Source organism: Dicentrarchus labrax, unplaced genomic scaffold, assembly GCF_905237075.1.
Source record: "Dicentrarchus labrax unplaced genomic scaffold, dlabrax2021, whole genome shotgun sequence".
Classification (NCBI taxonomy): Eukaryota; Metazoa; Chordata; class Actinopteri; family Moronidae; genus Dicentrarchus; species Dicentrarchus labrax.
The window spans coordinates 5,866,059-5,889,815 of record NW_026136703.1 but is presented as its reverse complement, the minus strand read 5'-3'; the positions used below and the strand labels follow the sequence as shown (position 1 = coordinate 5,889,815).

The window sequence follows — 23,757 nt, the reverse complement described above, 5'->3', positions numbered from 1 at the left end:
TTCAGACAATCAGGCTAGTAATATATTACTGAAACAACAGAGAAAGTAAGAAGTGGTGAGCTCAATGTATTGCCAATTGCCCAAGTTGACCTTGCTTTTATAGTGCAGGGCAGTTGATTAAAGAAGCAGGGTCGAAGGTGGCCCATTTGCTGAGTTATTGACAATGGAACGGTTGTCAGGTCCTCTGACGACCTACAGTGCTTAACAACAAAGACGGAGGACATGCAGCAAGTACACTGGGGCCAGGACTTCAAGGTTAGAGGGTGCATTAAAAACTGGTCTTTCAATGTCTCTTGGGTCTCCATGAAGCAGTAACCTCTCGGCTCAGAAAAGCCCTCAAGGTTTACTCATTGATAAAAAGAGAAAAGCAGCCCTGGTTAATCTATATCAGCTCATTAGCAGTGAGGTATCAAATGGGATGATGTTTCTACGAAATGAAGCTTGAAAGGAAAAGGACTGGAGGTAGACCTAGGGACACAGAAGCCGCCATTTTTTGGTATTTCTGAATGAGGTGCATTTCACATGCTGTGTTTCACATCTTGCTAAGCTAGCCCTATATTAACTAATCCATGCTTTCTCAGCTGGTGGATCGCAACCCAAAAGTAGGTTGCATACTCATTGCGAATGGGTCTGTGGGTGGAAAAACAAATATTAGAAATGCTTAGCTATTTGATGTCTGACTTTTATTTTTGACAGAAAAGCTTCCATAAATTCCTGTTAAGTAAAAACAGCCCATTTTACAGGCCTAAACACAGTTTACAGTTCATTTAAGTAATTTCATTCGTATTTAAAAATCGGCAGCCCACGGTTGTGATGTTTTTTATTGAGTAATGTGCTCTGATTGCAGGGATTAAAATTTTATGTTGAAAAAAGATGACACTGCATGTGTGTGTTTATTGGCTGTATGACTACTACATGTGTAATGCAAATCTTGGCAGTTTATGTTCGTGTTGTGTCCGTGGGTAGAAGTATGCAAGACATTTGGATCTAACAGTACCCTCCCTGAATGCAGGAATGAAAATACTTTATTATATTTTATCTTAAAAAAAAGATGATGATGACATTGTGTATGTTTACTAGCCTATTTGAAAATACATTAGCTTGGTTTGGATTCTTCAAAAGTGGGTCAAGACTTAATGACCATAGGAAAATGTTGGTCCCAAGGAGAAACCAGTTGAGAAGCACTGTATGAGTATAATGACCTGAAGCAAGAGAAAGTCTGTGTGAGGGGGGTAATATGCAACAAAGATCATAAGCTGGATTCAAACCTCTAATGATACAATAAGTTCAGTGATTTTTAATTGCACCTAATGATTGCTGCATCACTGTCTCCCACAGGGCGGGTATATTTATCTATGGAAAATACTCAAGAGAACAGGCCACATTATGCCTTTTCTAGAAGCCTAGATTACCGGCTACATTATTTTCCTATTCACTACTTAACTCACAAACTACTTTAATCTGCTCACCTTGCCGTTCCCTTCAGTACTCTTTTCCACACATGCACACATCTACTCTGGTCTGTGTGTGTCACACACACACACACACACACACACACACACACACACACACACACACACACACACACACACACACACACACACACACACACACACACACACACACACACACACACACACACACACACGGCCTTCTCTAGCTCCCTGTATGTGTCTGTGTTGACTGTCCAGCAGAATTTTTTTTTATGAAGTCACCCAAAAAACACGAGCGAGCCACGTGTGTTGTTAATGGTGTAGCATATCAAAATGATCAAAACCAACATGGTACCAAATGACACTGGCACAAACTGTGTTCACTGCTGTTCACCCTTGCTTTACCTGGTTCTTGGTTGTAAAATATCCACTGTTTGCCTCAGAGAACATCTCTCTCTATGTCTTTGCAGAGTATGTTCGACTGTCAATAGACCGCGCAGAAAGGGCAGAGCGTGGGGAGATTGTCCACTACTTAACTGGTCGTGGACTTGTACTGGACGTGAGAGATGCCCTGCTGAAATAATGGCAAAAACACAATGTTAGAGAGAAGTGCAAAAATATTTTCGGTTCATTATGAAACTGTCAGGAGCCAAATTGGACAGTGGCGGGCCGCCATAGTCTAGCGAATTGCTGCATGCTCTGTCTCCACACTGAGTACATCATTTCACAACGGACTATTATGTAACATTGCAGCCCAGACAGGATGACCAACCACAGCTGAACAATTGTATTGTATTGGTCAGATGTGCAAAAGAAGCAAAGAACATCTTAACCCACAGAGGTCAGTGTAGCAGTGCTTTTACTCCACACAAGATTTAGTGTGGCATGCTTTTTAACACACTGGCCAATCAGGTTACCTGGCTCTTAACCTTCAACGCCAGCTGAGATGTTCCCTTTTTACCATGCTAATCGGAGCATCCCCACTCTTAGAAAAGCTTCCTCTGTAGAAACCGCTTTTCCCTCAGGTATACTCCTACTGTATGAAGAGGCTTTTCAGTTTAAAGTGCATTCTACTCATTTACCTCTAATCTGCATTAGGTGCTTTGCCCTTCTTGACATCAAAGTGCTGCTGTATGTTTTAGTCTCTTATCTCCTTGTAATCTCCTTCTAATGACTGAGTGACTCCCTACTGTTAAAATGCATGTGCACAACAAGAGGCGAGCAGTGGAGTGGAAGCAAGAACCCAACACCACAAATTGTCCTGATATCGTTCATTTGATGTCATAATAACTCCCACTGGAAATGACTGGATGGCCTCATTATACATCTGACTTACACTGTTTATATCTGCACATACATTCTTCAGTGACATTATTCAAAGCCTTTTGGTTCCCCAGGTTTTTTTTCAATTTTATAAGCACAAACATTAGAAAAAAAAAAAAAAAAACAACCAGACAAGAGCAGCATTTTTAATAGAATGTCCTGGTTTCACGAGGAGACAAGAGGGGTTAGGGTCTCTTGTGGCAGAGACATTTGGAGTGACTATGAAGCATAAGTCTGAACATATCAACGATGTAGGAGATACCTATTCTTGACTTGGTTTTAATGAATACATTTGTCTCCAACCAAAACCACAGAAAAGATACCAAAGCGAATTAGACGTGAAAAGAAAAAAGGAGAGACAAACATGTAAAGTAAGTTGTCATTTTTCTTGATGTGCAGTCACAAACATTTAGCTTCCTTCCTGTGTGTGGTTAGCCCACACATTTTCTATTTTCTATGTTGTAGCAACAAGCAAGTTTTTTTTTCTTCTGATTCTTCCTTTGTCTGGAAGTGTTTAGAAGGTATTGGGGCTGGAACATTAGATTTAATTAGAAAAACAACAATACATTATCCCCATGTGGACTAGATTGCCAACGGTTGGTCATAATGTTTGCCATAATGTTAGGAGTTAGAGCACATTTCAGGCGTTTCTTTCTCCCACACCACATGCTTTATGGCACAGAACATTGCACAAAACCCCAAAAATCTCACCCCGCATGCCTTTTACTTTCAGAATGGAGAAAGGTTCTTCTGAAACATACATGAAAGGAGGGTTTTTTTCTGGACAAAAGGTCATGTGTGAAAAGTTTGTGTGTCAAACAATGTTCCCTACATTGGTTCAAACTGTGGTCTAGGTGAGATAGGTTCACTAGGTGAGGTGAGGTTTTGTTTTCTACTTGTAAGACAACTGTTCAATTCTTAATGCCTCACTGTTCTTTTTTTACACACACACACACACACACACACACACACACACACACACACACACACACACACACACACACACACACACACACACACACACACACACACACACACACACACACACACACACACACACACACACACACACACACACACACACACACGTCTGACAGGCCAAGTGTGTTGCCATGGAGGTAGCCATTTTTCCCTGTGTCCTGGTTTTGGCATGCTTAACAGGTCAGGTTGCAGATGGAGGGGCCAAACCCAAAGCACAGTCTTGCCAGGGCTATTATGTTTGGCTCCAAAAAAGATAAGTAGAACAAATTGCCTCTCGTCCAGAGGTAATGGTTCATAATTATTTGCTCAGATAAGGGTTTTGGGTGCAGAAAAAGGCACTGGATGGCTTTCGTGTCTGCGTGACGAGTGGACCATTGATCTGTCCAGATGCAATCTCACTAGGTAGAGCGAAAGAAACGATGCTGTCACAAGTTTTATTTTGGCTCATTTTAAATCAAACTTTTGAGAAACTTTCTGTGGAGCTTCTAATAAATAAGGATCACCTACAGTGTTCTTTACCAATGTATGTCTTCAGGACTTTGCAAGGACAGAGTCAACCCAGGCCTCTCTGTCCTTATGAAATGGCTGAGGAAGGAATTCCCAGAAGGCCTCACAAAGGCACTGGAAAAAAAAAAAGCACTTTAAAGTTTGGGGGCGGCTATACTCAAGTGCCCACCAGCTGCAGCCTTTGCTTTGCCCCATGTTGCTGCTTACTCTTACTTCCCAAAGAGCAGGTATATAGTGACTGAGCCAAAACAACTGTGTAGTAACTGATGAAGAATTGTCTGCAAGTCATTGTGCTAGCCAAGTTTGCCAAAAACAACCCTTATGCCAGCCAGCTATAAACAAAGATTGCTACTTTTCCTTCATGTGTGGGTGTTTTCTGTATGTGTATTGATCTGGTCAACCACTGAAAGAGCTACCTATCTTCATAAGATTTAGTATCTGAGGGCTGTAGATGGGATTTCAGTACTCAATACCATTCTGTATGAGAATTAGGAACGTGTACAAGGTACAAAAATGAAATGGTGCATAAAAACATTAGGTGCCAATATATTTCTCTGTAAAATCATTCAATTCTGTTAGGTGTGATGCATGTTGAATATCAAACAAAAGCATAATGTGGACGGGACAGATAAAAGTCATAGGTAGATTTCATTCAAGGCACACAAGCGGCACCCTCCGTTGTTAGCAAATGAAGCCAACACGGAAGTAACAAAAGCTGCAGGTCCTCGAATGGCCACTTGAGGCTGGTTCCAGTAGTGAGTCAATCTGCATAAGGCCCCATATTAAAATGCCCAACTTTACGGCAGAAATAAACATGTTTACAGCCTGGTACAAAAAACAGTTCGTCTCTACAGGTAGTTTCCCCATGACTGTATGGGGGGTGAATTTTTTATATAACTCACCTGTTTTATTAAATTTTATTAAAGCAATGCATAATTAAGTGCATGGTCGCTTTGAGTGACAGATAGGTGCTGTCACATGTGGCCGTTTTCAGCAACCAGGATTCATTCAGCCTGCCTCAGCTCCATTTTTAGATTATTCGGGAATCAAGATGGCGACGGCCAAAGATACCGCACTTTGAGCTTCACAATGTCACATTTTGTCCATTTTTATTATATAGTCTATGATGGCACATTGAAATGGTTACAATATTTAATTAATTTACTTTTCGTATATTATTGTACTATAAATCCAGCCCAGTTTGGGAATTAAATTATTAATGGACAGAACATTTCCTGTGCCAAAACTCAGTGCTTTTGTTTGTCTTTATGCATCTTTCAGACACATGTTCATTCCAGATATGTGGTTCCTTAAAGGTCTGTGACAGTTGGTGAAGCTACTGATGTAAATGCAAAAAAGATATCAATGCTGCCAGCGTTTACCTAAACTCCAAACATCAAAACCACTGTAGGGTTAAGAACATTAGCTTCTGTAAGCCAGAGCTCCCTCTACATTTTGTCTTAGCCCAGCTAAGAAAATCCAGATGACTCCCTGAGTTGGCAGATGACAGACAGCCTTGGGGCCACTCTATTACAAACAAACAAATCAACAGCTCCAGCAAACAGCGTCCTACTGGATATCTCCTCCTGCCAGTCAGCTCCAAGCTCCAACTCATGCTTCTCTATTCTGTGTGTGAGAGCGAGAAATCAATGTGTAATCATATTCACACAGTCTTTGGCAGGAGACATTGGGGGCAGACATGGAATTGAGATGACCCGCTCTGCACAGGAAGAGTGCAGAAGAAGCCAAACACATTCAAATAATTTTCTCTTTGTTTCGCCTCTTCCACAGTGTCCTGATTCATCTCTCTAGATTGTACTCGACAGAGGTGACTCATTTTCAATCAACTTGATTAGTGTCACAGAAGAAGCATTTGGCGCAGAGATGGTTTTTGCATGCTTTGATTGAGTAGATGTATATTGCTGGAGCTTTACCTCCCTCCACAGTTGCTGCTGCGTGTCACCACCTGTTAGTCAGCCACTGTGGAAAAACACTTCACTGTGCCCTCTCACAACAGAAAGAGCTAATGTGTCAAACCAATCCAATATAACTGCTATGATTTTTCTTGATCTAAATGTCAAGCATTGTCTTTTATGCTAATTGCCTTGCCAAGGGTAGCATTGCCTCATACTGTTCTCATTACTTACTTTACCCAGAGTGCTAATGTGGCTAACCACCCCCACATATCAGCCTTAGGGGAGGAGCAGGCTGCACTGTGTGCTGCAGTCACATGCCGGTGATGGCCAGGCACATCTTGATAATGACTGACAATGTGTGCATTAAAGACACATTTAATTTCACACATTCATCACAAAAATTTGTCAAATCACACAGTGGGATCTACATGATATGGACTAATTCAGTATTGTAGACAGCCAGAGTGGGAATGCAACCTTAGTTCCAGCAGTGGCACTGCCATATTGTGTTCTTTACCATATATATGCAGCATAGAGTTATCAATAGAGACTGTAAGATAGCACTGATAAGCCTCTTGTTTATGGTAGCTGGACTTGTGCTTGATCTAGGTAACCTCAATGATTGATCAGCTTGCATCTGCACAATTTGACACTAACTACCTGCATCTCTGGATAAAAGAAACATTGTTTACAAGCTCTACAGTTGAACATCTTACAGCGGATGAGTTAGATACAGTAGAAAACAGCTCTAGCAATTCCACAGATCACAGCCATTAAGTATTCATCCCTTATTTCCATCCCTTTTAAATTGCAAGCGCCAGTGAAATGTGTGGAGACAGCAGCTCGCCCAGCTCAATTATTCAAAACACGCCAACTGTATTGTGGCTAACTGAGGGCTTGAACATGATTATGCACATATATTTCCTTTGTACTCTGCGTTGCCTACCTTCAATCATGATCAGCTTCGTTTTCCTTTCTTTCTACATATACATTAATGACTTTTACCATTCCTGTTACAGGGTCAGAGAGAAGGCTGCAAATACCTAAGGTCCCTTTATTACATTGCTCCTTAGAAAATCTCTTTTAATATGTTTGCATATAATATACACTTTTAATTGAAGCTTTCTGGTCTTGGGGATTTAGCATCCTTAAGATTTACTCAGTAAAAATCATTTGAGGTGAGCAAAGATACACGTCTTGTTAATTTACTATGGCCATTGTCTTTTAACCTCAAGTAATCCAGCTTACTGGAATGGGAGAACATTTTATGTCCTTATCATATTATAGAGTTAATAAATACTGATCAATAGAATGTATGGAAATCTAACAAGACATTAAAGGTTATTTTTGAAGACAAGTCTAAAAAATTATGTGAAAATGTTTGTACAACAATCAAAGGCTAAACCTGGTAAGGTAAAAGGCATTTTCTAATGAAAACTAGCTTTCATCTCTGTGTCAACATTTCTACAATCAACTACAGCATCTTATTAAGGTATTGCTAGTCTATAGAAATATTGCACACCTTGCATGCACAGAGAAATATATGTCAAATTTATTTGGCATACTTGGAAAACATCTTCCTAAATGTTACACACTGAACCTTGAACTGATAATGATGACAGAAAGAAATCAAAGGACCCTCTGTTACTGTTAGTGCAGCTGGGCGATGTACTGTTGCTATTTTTATATATACAATAAATAAAATTAATGAAATCAAATTATGTCTTAACCATTAAATTGAGCCCACGCCCGCGCCCCACACACCCACACACACACACACACACACACACACACACACCATTTGCAACTTAAACAACTTAGATATAGGACTGGCATCAATCATTTCTCCAGTCCACTCACACTAACTCCTTTCTCTTAGCAGTCAATATATTTCACTTTTCCAATTTCATCCAGCACTCCACCCATCTGGTCTCAGACTTGTGCCTTATGATAGGGAAAAAAAAAAAACATTTAAGGAAATAAATAGACCCCTCTGTCTCCCTCCATTTCACAATCACCTCAGGAGATAAGATGACAGAAACTGTTTTCTCATCTTCCAAGGTATGAAAATGAATGATGCTGGAGGATATGGAAGATTTGAAGGCAGGGGCCCACAAGATGCTTCAAACTACTGGCTCAGTAAACTATATTCAGCTCTTTACCTGAGAAAGCTTTATGAAAAGTAATATCTCAATAGCAAACATGTTATACTAGTTAATTTTTTGGTATGTGAGGTAAGTTTCTGCACTTACATAGTTAAGTATGTAGCTTAAAAGGTGTGTAATATTTATGAGGATCTATTGGTAGAAATAGAATATAAGATTTATAAGTATGTTTTTATTAGTGTATAATCACTAATAAGAATTGTTTTGTTTTCGGTACCTTAGAATGAGCCATTTTTATTTACAGAGGGAGCGGGTGGTCTTTTACAGAGGCCACCATGTTGAACCACTATGTTTCTACAGTAGTCCAGAATGGGAAAATCAAACACTGGCTCTAGATCGGTTATTCTGTGTTATTCACTAGTTTCACAGTTTCACAGACACAGTAGTGTCTCCTACACACATCACAGTCCGTACTTATTCCTAGGTTGTCAAATACAGACGCATTAGTGTTCACTTAGTTGCAATCTGCAACTTTACTGCTAAATGGCACTAAATCCTACACACTAGGCCTTTATAAACAGAGTGGTATGCCATAATGCACAACACCAAAGAAGCGTGGCACAACACAACTGACGATGACTTTTAAAAAAGGTGTTTTAAAAGTAATGGATGATGCATTCTTTATATAGTTCAACATGCGCATAGAATATCAAAGCTTGAGAAGTGGCAGACTGAGGAAGTTTGTTGAAAAATGAAATTCCCGGCAACGGGGGAATGTGATACCTTCATTCTTACCTTCCTCCCAACCCTGGGGACTTCCTGCCTTCTTTTCGTTTTTCTCGTTTCTTTCCTCCCGCAGGTCTCCGTCAGCCACTATGCTCCATGTGAACTCTGGCGTACTTTCCAGGTGCTGATCACAGGTTCTGCCAGGACATCGGTGATCTGGTAAAATAAGAGGCATTTACATGTGAAGATGCGTCTTTGGCAGGTATATTGCTCAAATTTACACAAAGAATATCATAAGAATGAATGAGTATCAATAGGGAAACTCTTCAACAATAATTTAAAAGAAGTTTCAACATATACTTTCAAAAGTGGCTATCATAGCGCAATAAATAAACAACACTAAAACTAAAGTGAATGTTGAAGCCTTTACTAGAATCTTATTAATCCAAATCCATTGGGAAAGAAAATTGAACGCACTAGCAAAATACTTCTATGATTGCTTAAATAATACCAGACAAAGATGATTGGAAAAATAAAACACAACACAAACATTTCAAAACACCTTGTTCAGTCTGATTAGCAAATGAAACTTTTAATTACATACACTGCCAGGGGAAAAGAGGTGTTCAATTAAATATATAATGTTGCTGTAGCACTAATTTTTGTCTCTTTTGATTGAAAGTCCAGTTACGACAAACAAGGTACTGCCTCTACTACAGTCTAAACACTCAGTAGTGTTCAAACTGTTGCTGCAGAATCTCTGACTGCTAAATATACAGCTACATTCCAGATTTGTCTACACCTGTAAAGGACCAGACAGAAAAGGTAACAACAGGCTCAGGGAGGAAAGACCTTGTCAGTTTGGATATTTTTTTTAATAGCCTCATACTTTCGGCTACACAGCATTGTGTTGTGTCAGCCCATGAAGCAAGAAGTAACAGCTTTAATAACAGCCCAACTCTTGGTGCAGGGAGCTCACTTTTTCAACGGGAGGAGGGGAGTGGGTTATACAAATGCAGTGTTGATGTAAAAATTGCTGCTGTCAAGAAAAGGGCTGGGTGCAATAGGAGTTAAGGTATTACTGCTGTAATACCCTCCCTAAAAATTTGCTCAGAGAGTAAATTAAGGGTCAGCTCTCCTCCCCCTCATCCTCTCTCTGTCTCTATCTTTGCCTCCATCTGTCCTTCTCTCCCCGTGGACACACCTCATGTAGACTCATCCCTGTGGCTTGGTAAATCGCTGTTTGAGGGGGCTTGGTCACTTTCAAATGACTTCTCACACTAGGCTCTGAAGGAGAGGAACTAGAGTGCTGTATAATCATCATTCTCTATTTACCACTTTCCTCCACAATTTTTCTGTTCCACAATAACACAAAACAGTGGTAAGAGTCAGGCTGGGTTTAAGAGTGGTGGAGTCGGTCATAGCCACCAGTACCACATAAGTAAGTACGTGTAAGTAATACTCCATTAATTATCACATTAAACCTGTGAACACTGCAACGTAAACACTTCATTCAACACACTAATGCAGCAGACTGACAGTGGGTAAAAAGCTCACCATAATTAGCTTATCAACATTCATTTATTTGTGCAGGAGTCATTACTGTGGTTTAAGTCACCAGAAAGGTCACAGAGTGAAGCAAACGCAATGTTTCTAACAGCAGCGTGACTACAACTAATCATGTTATAGATCATAAATGAAACAATGTGAATCCATCAATGCAAGAACAATAAACCTGACCAATGGCCCTCACATTTGTCACACAGTAGGAGAACATTCAAATTGGGATTTGAATGGGACACGTAGCATTAGGACTACATATAAAGCATTTGTGTCAGGAACTTGAGGAAGCTTGATGTGACGTCATGGGCATCAACGTGATGAATAATATACCCTTAGCAGGGTTTTGCAAATCATAACAATACTTACTGTATAAGGTGGCGCAAAATCAGTGCAGTGAAATGTAGTAGCCAAGAGTTTTGATTAGTGAGGTAACAACAGTTTATTTGCTGCTTCTAGTGAATGCAGTCCTATGGTGGTGTTCTACCTCCGTCTCACCTGCATCCCACCAATATAGGTTTCTGATGGCAAATGACAGCCATAGTTTTAGACTGAAGATACAGTACATACAGATATTTTTTTGTCCAAACAACCAAAATCTTGAGCTTTTACTTTAGGGCTGGGTATTGTTAAGAACCTCACGATTCGATTCTGATTCTTTAGGTCACAATTCGATATCAATTCGATATTGATTTAAATGCTCCGATATCGATTCAGTAATAAGTAGAATTACACAAATAATTCATTAGAGTGCCTGTTGATAATTTTAAAATAATTGCATACTTCAACGACTCCAAAACCGCTGTGTACAGCTTCGGGACGGCGACTTCCGTCATGTGTTCGCGTGTTGATATGGCATATCGCAGTTCGAGTGTGAATACCATCTTCCTAAAACCCCTGTTTTCCACAACACTGTACAGTCGTAGGTCCTTACATAGGAAGACGGCCACAGACTCCGTTATCTTATGTGTGCGGGCAGATTTTGGTGGCAGTTTGCAAAGGAAGGATCTGTCGAGTTGCGTCTGTTTTGAATCCACAGGTTTAGCCGCGGGTTGCTGCAGAGCATCTGCATGGTGTCGGCTTAAGTAGTTTAACTACTAGTAACTTTTTGTCTATTTTCTGTGTTCCGGGTTTACACTGGAATCCAAAATGCCTCCAAACGTCTGCTTTTAAAGTTGAAGGTGCTGGTTTAACACTGCTGCTACCTGCTTCGGTTGCCATGTTGTTGTTGTGTGGTCGAGTGCGGCCTCCATCTGTACAACGCAAATCACACAAAGGTGTTGCTCACCCCGCCCCAACTGGCCAGGGGCTTGAATCGATTCAGAGGATTTAATGAATCGATATTGAATTGGGAAAAAATATATTGCAATGCAGTGATGAATCAATATTTTTACCCACCCCTATTTTACTCTTAGTTAGCTGGAATAGTAACCTGATTATCAGACTAAAATGCCATATTGTATTCACTTCTCTGAAAAGAGATGTGGACATCAATATAGAGGTCTGGAACCAGGTCAGGGCAGGTTAATCTACCCACTTTATAAGAAAGGATTCACAATAACAAACAAAAAAAACATACTGAACCTTTTAAATGCAAAAGTCTTATTAGAACTTGTGTTTAGGGAGGCACTTCTATCATACTTAAAGGCAGATAATAATAATAGGCCAATGTCATCAGACCAATAAAGTAGCTTTTACCAGTACATTGTTCATATATGCAGTGCCACAGCTACAGTATAGGGAGGCAGCAAATCTGGGAAAGGTAGCTTTCAGCATTTGTTGGTTAGTCACACTGTGTCTGTCTCTTAGAAATCAGAAGCTATTTCACGTATTGATTTTAGAGCAAGACCACTCACTTCTTCTCTTTGTAAAAGTTTAGTTTTTAAATTTTAGTTCATCCTGTTAAACCCTGATACCATACTTTGTACTGCAGAGCTTGTACCATCGTAGATTTAACAGTGCTGTTGTTCTTTAGATAAAGACTTTCTAATAGACCACAGAGAGAACATACCAATGTCACACAGGCCTGTGTTTGATCTCATTTTCTGAGTTTGAAAATACACTAAAACTATTAAACTAATGTTATAATAGCAGTTCTCGAGTCTGTACAAGTCAGAAGACATGGTTTGGGCTGGCCTTCGGTACAAGGAAAAACCAGTAGCAAACTTTGTAACCCAGCCAGTCACAGTCTGTGGACGGCATGTTAAAACTGCTGTCAATTTTAAATATCTGGAAACAATAATGAATGGGTTCTCTGCAAACACATTTATATGTAGTTCTACAGTATTATAAATGTTATTATAGTTGGATGTTTGAAGTTTGTTTAATAAAGCAGCACTGTATATGGGGCTTTGGCTGAAAATATACTGGCAAGGAAGGAAAAAAAAAAAACAGTAAATGGAAGAAAAATCTGTCATGTGCATTGAACACCAAAAGTTATATGGTCCTACTGCAGTGCGCTTTCTTACATCTCTCTCTGTTGAGTGTGGTGCTAAACATGTACTTTTACTCTTATTTTAACAACTTGCCATAACATCTTGATGTTTTTATTTAGTATGTTTGCTTATTGTCATCTATGCTAACTCTTATAAATACCAAAAGCTGATGTTAGAGTCTCTGTCAGGTGTTTCTGTGAACGTGTCTAACCAAATTTGCACTTTATGCATAGCAAACTTTCTGTCTAATATTCAATTCTACTCCTTTGTATTTCCAGCGTCCCCACTGCATATATCTCTCTATTAACAGAGATATCCTTAATCCCCTTAAATATTTGACTGTACAGTATTTAACATATATTATGAGACTTAGAACACAGTTTAAACGAGTTATCAGTGAATTGAGACGTTAGACTGAATGCTTAAAAGGAGCTTTACCTAATGAGGTGGCATCAAGGCTGCATAAGGCTTCCCTTAAATTACATGGCTGTCCACTTGAGGAGGCAGCTGCCTTCAGAGGAATCATAGCGGCAGTCGTTCCCAACCACTTAGTGCCAGTAAGGGTAATGGTTTTGGCCAAAAACATTGATTCCAGTAGCTCATCGCCACTGGGGACCTTGAGGGCTGATGAGATGTGGAGAAACTGAGAAGTTCAAGGTTGCAGTGAAAGCCCATTTCCTTTCATTCAATAAATTTCTATGTAGCATGGGTGGAATGACGCACTGTGTTCAACTGACCATAAGTGGAGGCATTAAAGTTGCACTGAGCTGGGATCAGGAGTTATTTTGACTCATTTAGATTTAAACAAACACATTTACATTCCATACAAGAATGCATTGATTGCACCATTCACCAGGGGTTGACAAAATGCTCATCAGTAACTACTTATATTCAGCTACATAGCGTTTAACGACTATTTACCTAATGTCAACCCATCTTGCGCTGTGAGTCAGCAAACTGCCCAAGTTTTTACAACAAAACTGCGCTTGGACTCAAATGTCTATGTGTGCATGCAAATGAGGTATGTATGTTTCACAAAGATACATTTGCATACTTACCACTCAAATAAAGTAACAGACATAAGCTTTAGAGCTGTCTCCTCACATTTTTCAACCCTCAGATATCATACCAATATTAATGCATGCAGAAAGGCACTTGGCACACTGACGAGCTAAGCACTTCTGTGTGCCGCCAAATGAGGATGAGAGATATGATTCAACTGGCGAGCAAGATGTGGATCTGTCATCCAATTTCGCCCACCTTGTGCATGTGCAAAGTGACTAAGAACTGATGACTTTCCAAATGACCCGGGACATGGTGTTTACGGCCCATTCATTCCCAGTCACATATTAGATATTTTTCAAAACTAGAATATCCTCTGAATATGTAATCATATCCTTTTTTGACATTACTAAGCATGGGTTCATTTACCTTTTCATGACACCATTGTACAATTTAGTCAAAGCAACTGGAGGAGCTATTTAAAGAAATGGCAGGTACCTGAAAAAATGTTTCCCACACAGTTTGAGTTTTCTCCAATTGTGTCTGCAAAAAGGTATCCTTGGTTGCCCCCTAATGTTTTGGCACAGTTAATTATATTATAAAGAGCAGGTCATCATGACACAGATTTCCCTGTTAAAAAGTGTTTTGTCTTTTTAAATATTTATTTCATTTGTCCCCAAGCACAGAGTAATTACTAGAAACACCATCTGAAACTAAATCAGGTTCTCACTGTAAAACTAATATCTCAGAGAGAAAAATGTAGGTGCTTAATTTTTGTTTCTATTTTAGACAAAAGTATGTATTTTAGATTTAAAACTCTTGTATGATAGGGCTATAATAGGATATAACTTATAACTGGGTGAAAGTAAGTAAATTAACCATGCTGCATTTTACCTTTGTGAATAATGGGGGAAATTCCATAATAATTCAAAGGTCCCGTTAGCTTTAGAAAAATAAAATATCAAGCTTTTCAAAAATTCATATACAAAAGGAAATAGGTCAGAAACGCATGTCTGTAAAAGTATTTCCATAACAATATTTTGGTTTTGGATAACTGGATCCCTACAGTTAACAACTTTACATTTTTCATCAGGTCACTAACTAAAGAAGAAATAAAGGCTGAGAAGTAGAATTGAAAATGTAAAATCTGCCCATATTCAACTGGCTCCACAAGCTATAATTCATTGGTGTAACATCACTCCAGACCCTGACACTTTCTTTAAGCAAAGGCATGTTCCAAGTTATGATAAAAATGCATTTAGCACAAAGTTACATTTCTGTAACTATCTAAATAATAATGTCTTTGTTACAATACATGCCAGATTAAATAATTTTTGCTCAGTGGATTTGACAGACAAGCTTTATAACAGAAAAGAGATATATAGTCACTGGTGAAAGTACTGGCACTGATTTATGTCAACATTATGCAATGTCTAAACATAATTCAGCTTCTTCGATCTGAATGAAGTGCAATAGAAGCTCAAGCAAAAGAGCTGCCATGTGCATTCACAGAGATATTATTTCAAAAGGTTTAATTTCTTCCTTCTCCAGTCTACACACCATTAATTTTATGTCATCACATCTGAATATAATTCCATCAGTCCTGTAAGCCAATACATTATTAATGCTTCCAGAGAACAATATTGATTATAATCGCATTATGATTGTTTTTAATGGATCTGTTACTCAAACCCTGTTTTTGTAGGCCAGTTCAATGGGCTCTCAGCAGCACACCAGGCTTTGATGATAAAAGGCAATCTATGAATTCTAATACCCCATAGATGGTGGTCGTTGGTTGCAGTGATGCTCAGGATGAGACTGCATGAAGCCATAAAGCATCATGGGGTTTAAAGATTGTAAATCTGTGAAGCTTAAGACAGCCAATTACTGATTCCTGCATGTAATTTCGTATTAAGGAAGCGGATGAATAATATGTTCATTTACAGCCTCAACTAATCTAATGTTACCTTAAGGCCATGAAAAGAAAAAAGAAAAAGACCAAAACAAACAACATAACAATAATGGTTTGTGACATGTCTTTCTGCATCTGCTACATGGATGATCAGGGGCAATACTGTTTATAAAGGCTTCAGTGAACCATACTACACATAGTTTGAGGGATTATTCCCATGTATGTAATTTCCCCAGCTCCACATGTAAATGCAGTGGATGCTGTAACAGAGAATCCTCCCCTTTGTGAATGGTGCTGCTTTTATAACATAGGTTGGTTATTGAATATAAAAAAGGCAGCAGATCCCTGTAAACAAGGCCTGTAAATGGGGTTGCCCATACAATGAATGTACTCGGGTATTTTAAAGGGAATTAATTAATTGTAAAAAACAAATGGTAAATCTTGGTCCCGTTACTAATTAAGCAGAGCATTTGCCAGTGGTTCTGACTGTGTTAACAAGTGTTTCATTGGTTAATGAGCCAATCACGACACTACGACCCTGACCTCATTCATCAAATTGAGCAGAGATTGAGTGGTGTGTTGCGTTACACTGCCTAAGGTCACTGAGATGCGAGCCAACTGTGGCCATTTTAATCTTGTATATAAATGAACTAGTCAATTCCCAGTAGTGCACAACTATGTGATTACATGTTTAAAAAAAATGAGATGCTGGATTTGCACAGGAGTGCTTTTGACATCAAATAAATTACATCAAACAATGTATGTCTCTTTGTGGATTGAAAGTAAAAATATTGCTGACAAATTTCCCCACGAAACCCTTTAACTGAGATGATGAATATGTTTATTTCCTGATTACAATGAGATTGTGTCTGACTGCGCTTATTTATGTATCCATTATACTTTTCATGGCCTAAGTTTTAGTTTAAGGCAAATTAATTTCCCCTTCTGAAAGCCGGAGCTGTCCTGTCAAATACATACAGAGAAATGAGTGGCAGGTGATTTTGACAAACGACACGTATGAGAGGTATAAAGAAATAATTGAGGAAACAAATGATTAAGGAATTGCTTATTTTGTTCCTTGTGTTTCTTTACCCAAAATGAGTTGATATTAATCAGTTGTGCTCCCCTTTTTCAAAGCAATTAAATTGGTTCTCTTCACTGGTTTTTATATTAGGGTTTGAACATGATCAACAGGATGCAAAAAGAAGGTCTACAAGTTTTGGGGTAGATGGAACAGTTGGCTCATCAACATTTTTTTCATCAACTGCACGTGACAGCTTCTGATTCTAGATCAGAAGGGATCAAAGTCAAATGCCAGGCTTCCCATTCCTTGTGAACTCCTTCAGCTTATCCATAGCATCCACTCTTCAAAACTACAAAGGCGGCAGGCTGGCAGGAGGTCAAGAGAAATTCTTCACAACACACCTTCTAAAGCCTTGAAGATATTGAAGAAACTATTGACAAAACCAGAAACATTAAAAATCTTTTTGCCTTACAGTATATGTTCCAAATCACTAAAACAGTTTGCCAGTTTCACATTGTTCAAGTCAATAACAATTCTGACCCATTATAAGCAGCAGAAGAAAATTATTGTCAGCAAATTCTGTTAATTTGGCCAATGAATTTCCACTTTGTTTTCAAATTGGTCCCACGATTCAGAGATTCTCAACAAATTAACAACTAGAAAAGCACCTGTGGCAGCAATCGGCTGCTACCCATCAAACTCACACATGGGGGTGTTCTGTATTTTAAAATAAAATGTTTCTCTGATTATTTTGTTCACATTACCAACTGTGCATCTTAAAGCCAGATTCAGCCATACTGAGTAGATGTTTCCATTAATTTAATTACTTTGTAATTTCCATTTCAATCCTGATACATTTAAAGTAGCCGTCAAACATAATCTCCAGTTTACTCCTGATTGGTAAATTCAATGTGTAAGACTAATGCCATGATATTAATGACACCTTAGTGTTTGTTAGAGATGCTGAGAATTGGTGTTAAAGATTTGCTGTCTTTTCTGTTATACTCTGTGTTACAATAAACAACGGCTTTTGCATCACCCTGAAATTTGTGTTCTTTGACACCCTGTAAATGAATATTGCAACATATTAAAAAAAATATTTGTTTAAACCAGTCCCACAGGCAAATAAATGCTCAGGGGCTCAAGCTATCCTCTACAACATGAGGATGGTTGGAAGGGCTAAATGATGCTATACTCCAGGAGGATGCCATATTTAAGCACCTGCACCACTGCTCTATCTTTTATACCCCGCCTTTGCAAATGTGTTTTATTCCACTGCTGTGTCTCATTACACAAGAACAGCACTACCAGCTGAGTGAGGCAGATGTTCTATTGTAGAGCACGGCAACTCCTCAAGTGGCTAGCATCCATCTGAGTGCCTCTGTTACAGCTGGCAGCCACAGCTGAACCAGGACAATCCATCTCGATGAAGAGAATAGGTCTAGAGTGAGAAAAATGGCGTATGGGAAGGGTTTTACTAAAAAGAATATGGCAACAGGCTGCCCTGCTGCTGTTCCCCAAGGGAAGATGACACACTGTAGATCGGAGGCAGTAGAGAGATCAGGTCAGAGGGCTTTGACACTACTGACACAAAGTGGCAACAAAGTCAGCTTACCAGCACTGAAATGCAAATAAGGGAGTTGGCTTAGCCTGTAGCCCCTGCAGCTAAAGGCTGCTAATGGAAGCATGGAGGCAGGAGGGAGGAAGGGAGAGTATGAGGGCAGCTGGTGGTGAGTATCCAGTAGGTCTGTGTTGGCTTTTGTGGTAGGTAATAAATGCCAGAGTACAGCAGATGCTGCAGGGAAAGCTGAGATGTATCATTGCACCTAAAGCCATGTTCACCGTGTGTTGAGACCTGTCCTCTCCCAAACCTTTTTTCTCAGCATCCTCTAAAGCTGTCCTATGTAACACAATTCAATGTTACCTAACCTTTAAAAACCCCTTCAAGAAGTAGGAAGCATCAAAAACTCATAAGGGATTTTAATTATCTTGGCTTGTGAAACTCGATCTATCGAAATAAAAGACAAAAATATATATATATATAAAATAATATATAATCAGTTATCATCAGAGGAGAATACAATACAATAAGATGCATACAAATTTGTAAAATATATTAGATATAATATCACAATTTAATTTGCTTCACTCAACTGTGTCATTATTCATTTGGAGCATTTTGTAGTCATCTGGCTTTTTTTACTGCCCAGATGTGATCCTTCCTGCTCCAGCCCCATCACGCTGGCTGATCACGCTCGGCTCACTAATCACTAAACAGTGAAAACATCTCCTGTTCTGGTTTGCTAACATACTAGAGATGAGAGGTCAGTACTGCCATTGTATGACAATCGAATATGCAGTGTGCTGTGAGCATGACGGATTGATTGATTAAAAAACTGTGGGGTGATCCGTTGTCTAACTGACACCAATTACAGTTGGGTCCACTGCAGGCTGTCACAGCCACAGGCAGCCAAAGCAAGGTCCCAGGGTTTCACAGTCAAGGATGTGTTTCATAAACAGTTGGGTGACAGTTTGGTGCTGGTGGGACTTTGAATCATCACTTACAGGATTGACCTGCCACCCTCCAAGAGGTTGGAAAGGGGCAAGAAAATCACGCTGGAGCTGTCGCCACCAAGTGATGTGAATAGGCTTTGAGTGTCTGACGTGATGCGGATGCACAAAAGCTCTTCTGGGCTTACTTATGCAGATGCTCACACACAGCGCTGTAATATTGGGCTGCAGCCTCCTGTTCTTGTGTATCACAATGAAGGAACCAAACATTGCCACAATTTTAATGCCATCTTTTAGAAATGGGGCTGGTCCGATCCAGTATCGGTACGATACCAGCATAATTCACGTATCAGATTTTCCCGATCCAACCTGCGGAGATATCCGATATCCATGAGCCATGTCTGCGCTTTAACGTTGTCTGCTGAAATGACTCCACAAGTCTGCTAGCTGGCTGCAAACTGTTGAATGGTTTTCCTGAACGGAGGCGAGGCTCAATGAGACACAGAGTTATGAGACACGCCCCCGCTCAGGAAAATCCATTCCGCAATTTGCAGCCAGCTAGCAAAGCCGTGATTCAGAGAGGCGGAAGCTCCCTCGCGTTGTACAACACTACGAACGCAATCAATCATTTAAAAAAGCACCACACAAAAGAGCACAAGGATTTTGGGGTCAAAATGAGAACCACCACTTGATTGTTAAAGTAGTATTACAGTTCTTACACGATACAGGGCTATATATGAAAATTTGAAGCAGTAACATTATCCTTAGAGTGACTTCCTGAGGAGGGCAGTAATACGCCTAGAAGCGTCTAAACTGCCGGAAATCTATATGAAGAAGAAGAGCAGGGGCAGAAAGACAAAAGGAGCTGTCAGGAATCACTTCTGGAGTCATTCTAAAAACAAGGTAAACTCCAGGCAGACAACGTGAAAGCTGAAGGGATTAGTGTGTGTGTGTGTGTGTGTGTGTGTGTGTGTGTGTGTGTGTGTGTGTGTGTGTGTAAGATGTTTACACTTATTACACTTTTCTTATTTTTCAATTATTTGACATTTTGGGAATTTAATAAATATTGACATGACAATAAATTTGAAACCCTTACAGTTGCATATTTGTTTTCAGGATGGGATTTTTCCTGTTAACAGGATTTCCTGTTTTCTGACTTCCTTTTCTGATCTTATACTTACCTCAAGTTGCCCTTTGGGACATACATGCATACATAAGTATATATCATACTTGCCTGTTGAGGAGTTTATTTCAGCCTCATAAAATCAACAATAATGATAATAATATCAAAGCAAACGGAGCTCTGGTATCGGAATAGTATCGGTATCTGCTGATATCCAAATTCAGGTATCGGGATCGGATCGGAAGTGAAAAAATGTGGATCAGTGCATCCCTACCATCTTTAAAAGAATTTATTTTTTAACAAAACTTAATTATGGACATTCATTATAGTTAACCAAAATATAGTCCTCTTCAAAGACTTCTGGTTCATTTTGTTGTAAATTTCTTTACCATCACATTTGATTTCAGTTTTGTTAAAAATATTAACCATTTTGTATGACATGGTAAAAGATTGTATAAATTTTCTGATCCTGTGTTCTTTTCATGCGTATTGTACTGCATACCAATAATGATAATATTTTAGTAACTGCGTTGAATATGCTTTCCAACAACTCTAGCACTGTTACATACTGGATATTGTGATAAGACATTTATTGTACAATATAGATTCTATACAAAAAATTACGGTATTTGTGTAAAAAACTAAATTAAAACAAATAACGGAAAGGTTGAGCACCACTGATAAGTCATTGTAGCATGCAGAGTCTATCTATCTATTTTAAACGGCATAGCTTTACTACTTTTTACTGTTTTAGCTGCCCAGAATCCTCTAACATGATGCTGCTCAGCCAATCAAAACTGAACTGCAACTCGAGCGAGTGAGATATACACACAGCCTGTGTGACACAGGGGAGACAAGATGTGATACAGTCTGAGAAAAAAGCAAATGAAGAAAGATTTCACGATTTCAATACTGTGAGGGGAGACCCCATCAGTGCTAAAGGCCATTCATCAAATCACTCTGAAAGTGATCCCAACGATATCGTTCTCCACTGTCATCGTTATAGTTGTTGTACTATTGTTTATTTTACTATTGTTTAGTTTTATTTTAACTGTTGTATTTTATTACTTGCACTCTAACAAGATCAGCTTCCCACAGAGACTAATACTAACTAATTCAATAAGCACTGTGGATTGTTCCAGGTGTCTTTGGATACTAGAAGAATTTATCTGGGTCCTTGAGTGGGTCACGGACAGGCTGATCAACAGACACCCAGCTTTGTGACGATGCCAGTGCTAGAGGGCAGGCAAGACAGAGACGTTTATGTGTGCTGATGGAGAGCTGATGCCAGGTGTCATGGCCAATTGGGAGCAAAGGATCTTTTGAGGACAGAGGCGCCTTAGTCTGTCTGAGGAGGGCTGGCAATGTCCAACTCACCTGATGCGGGCATGGAGTCGCTGGGAAAGCTCAGGTCGTCCTCGGCTACCCAGGAGAAGCTCCAGTACCCTCTAGGAATTCCGGCAATGGTCCTACCAGCCAATTGTTCACCTGCAAAAACAGCAAATCCACATCTTACTTTCAGAGCATGTGCTGCACAGGCTTAAAACCATAATTAAAACTTAAAGGTGTTTAATTGCTTGCTTTGTTTATTTGGGCTGGCTGGTTGCCATCGATTTGGCATCCATGTAGTAGTCCAACTCATTCATGGCTCCAGTATTACAGTCTGTAAATGTTGTGTGAGCTTACTGAAACCACTTATTATAACGCAGAGCCCGTCCCACTGGTGTACTAACGAGTAGACGAGGTGAAACCCTTGTAAAGCTTCATAGGGCTTTTATCTGAATGGAGAGTGACAAAGTAATAGTTCAGCCGTGATAAGAATTTTTGCAGTTGCATTGAAATATGGTGTGTGGTATTTCAACTTATTTCTCAATTTAATAAAAAAAACCTTATCAACTTCAGCATTTTTATGTCAATGAAATGTCTACAGTATTGCTACTGCAGATTAATAGCTGTAAGACTTGAGCAGTGACACAATGAAGTTGAGCCATAGTTTAAAAAAAAAAGTCCAGGGGCCTGTATGAATTGGTTATTGGATATCGATGGGCTGCATAATTACCTGAGGACAGGTTTGTCTAATTATGTTTGACTCTGTCCTCACCTTCTAAACTCAGACTAATTATCACAAGATCGAACAGGAGTCTATTACTGTAAAGTAGATGCAACAACTTTCTCTTATACTTCTGTACCCCACCTCCCCACACTGCCATCACACACACGCCATCTCTCTCACTTTGTCCTTAGTCCATGGATAATTAGTACACAGTCACAGACCAATACACCACTGCCTAGGAAGGAGACTCCTGCATAAATCCTGCACTCATTTCAAATGAGCCTTAAAGAGCGATTCATCACAAATGCTGCCTTTCAGGGCGCTGAACAGACCACATTTTGGTTTCCTCCAAAGCACACACACACACACAAACACTATTCAGAGTTTATTCTTCCTTAGCATGACTTCCATTGACACATACACCAGATGACCTGAAGAGGAGTTTAGGTTTAGGTACATTAATCCATATCAGAATTATGTTAGACTAATTGTAAATTAGTTGCATTTTTAATGCTACAAGTATTGGCATACAATTAAGAGATATAGTGTAGTAGTGTTATTATCCAAGGTCTTAAATTTTCTCTGCTAGCAATTCACTTCTAAATCCCTTATGTCTGTTTTATCACAGCAGAGCTCTACAGTTTGCTGACATTCTTGAGATATACAAATGCTTTTAGCAAGCATATAGGCATGGTAAGATATCAAGTCACACAACTGATACATGTGAACTCTGCACTATTAATTATTAAAAATATCCACACAGTAGTTGTTCCAAATGAGAGGAAGTTTACCTTGTTTGAAAATCATTTAAACCTTTACAAAAGGACGGTGGCCTGCTTTTGGTATTACACTGTGACAATGACAGCTTGTGTTGTTTTAAGCCTTAATGGAAAGGCTAATAACAAAATGACATCAAGATGGAAAAAGGGTCGAGCACAGTATCAGGCTTTTATTCCCAAGTCAACAGGAATGGATAATGTGACATTGTCTCAGTGCAGTTGTAACGCACCTATATAAAAGGACAAAATAGATGCGAACAAAATAAAGTATTTATCAGGGTGAAAAGAAAAGTACCAATAACTCATAAATAAAAATGGTTTACAGAACTCAAGTGTAAGAAAATGAATGAAAATGGGTTACAGTACT

General features: G+C 39.3%; 1 protein-coding gene across 2 annotated transcripts in view; it reads right to left on the bottom strand.

Moving 5' to 3' along the window:
• alk (ALK receptor tyrosine kinase) overlaps positions 1–23,757 on the bottom strand; it is a 310,223-nt gene that overhangs the window by 161,061 nt on the left and 125,405 nt on the right. Inside the window, exons 2-3 of one of the 2 annotated variants that reach the window (XM_051395754.1) lie at positions 21,936–22,046; positions 9,049–9,207 (exon numbers count right to left, since the gene is read on the bottom strand). In XM_051395754.1, the coding sequence (XP_051251714.1) occupies positions 9,049–9,207; positions 21,936–22,046 (270 nt within the window). The remainder of the gene's footprint in view (positions 1–9,048; positions 9,208–21,935; positions 22,047–23,757) is intronic. The other variant, XM_051395755.1, reaches the window with a different exon arrangement.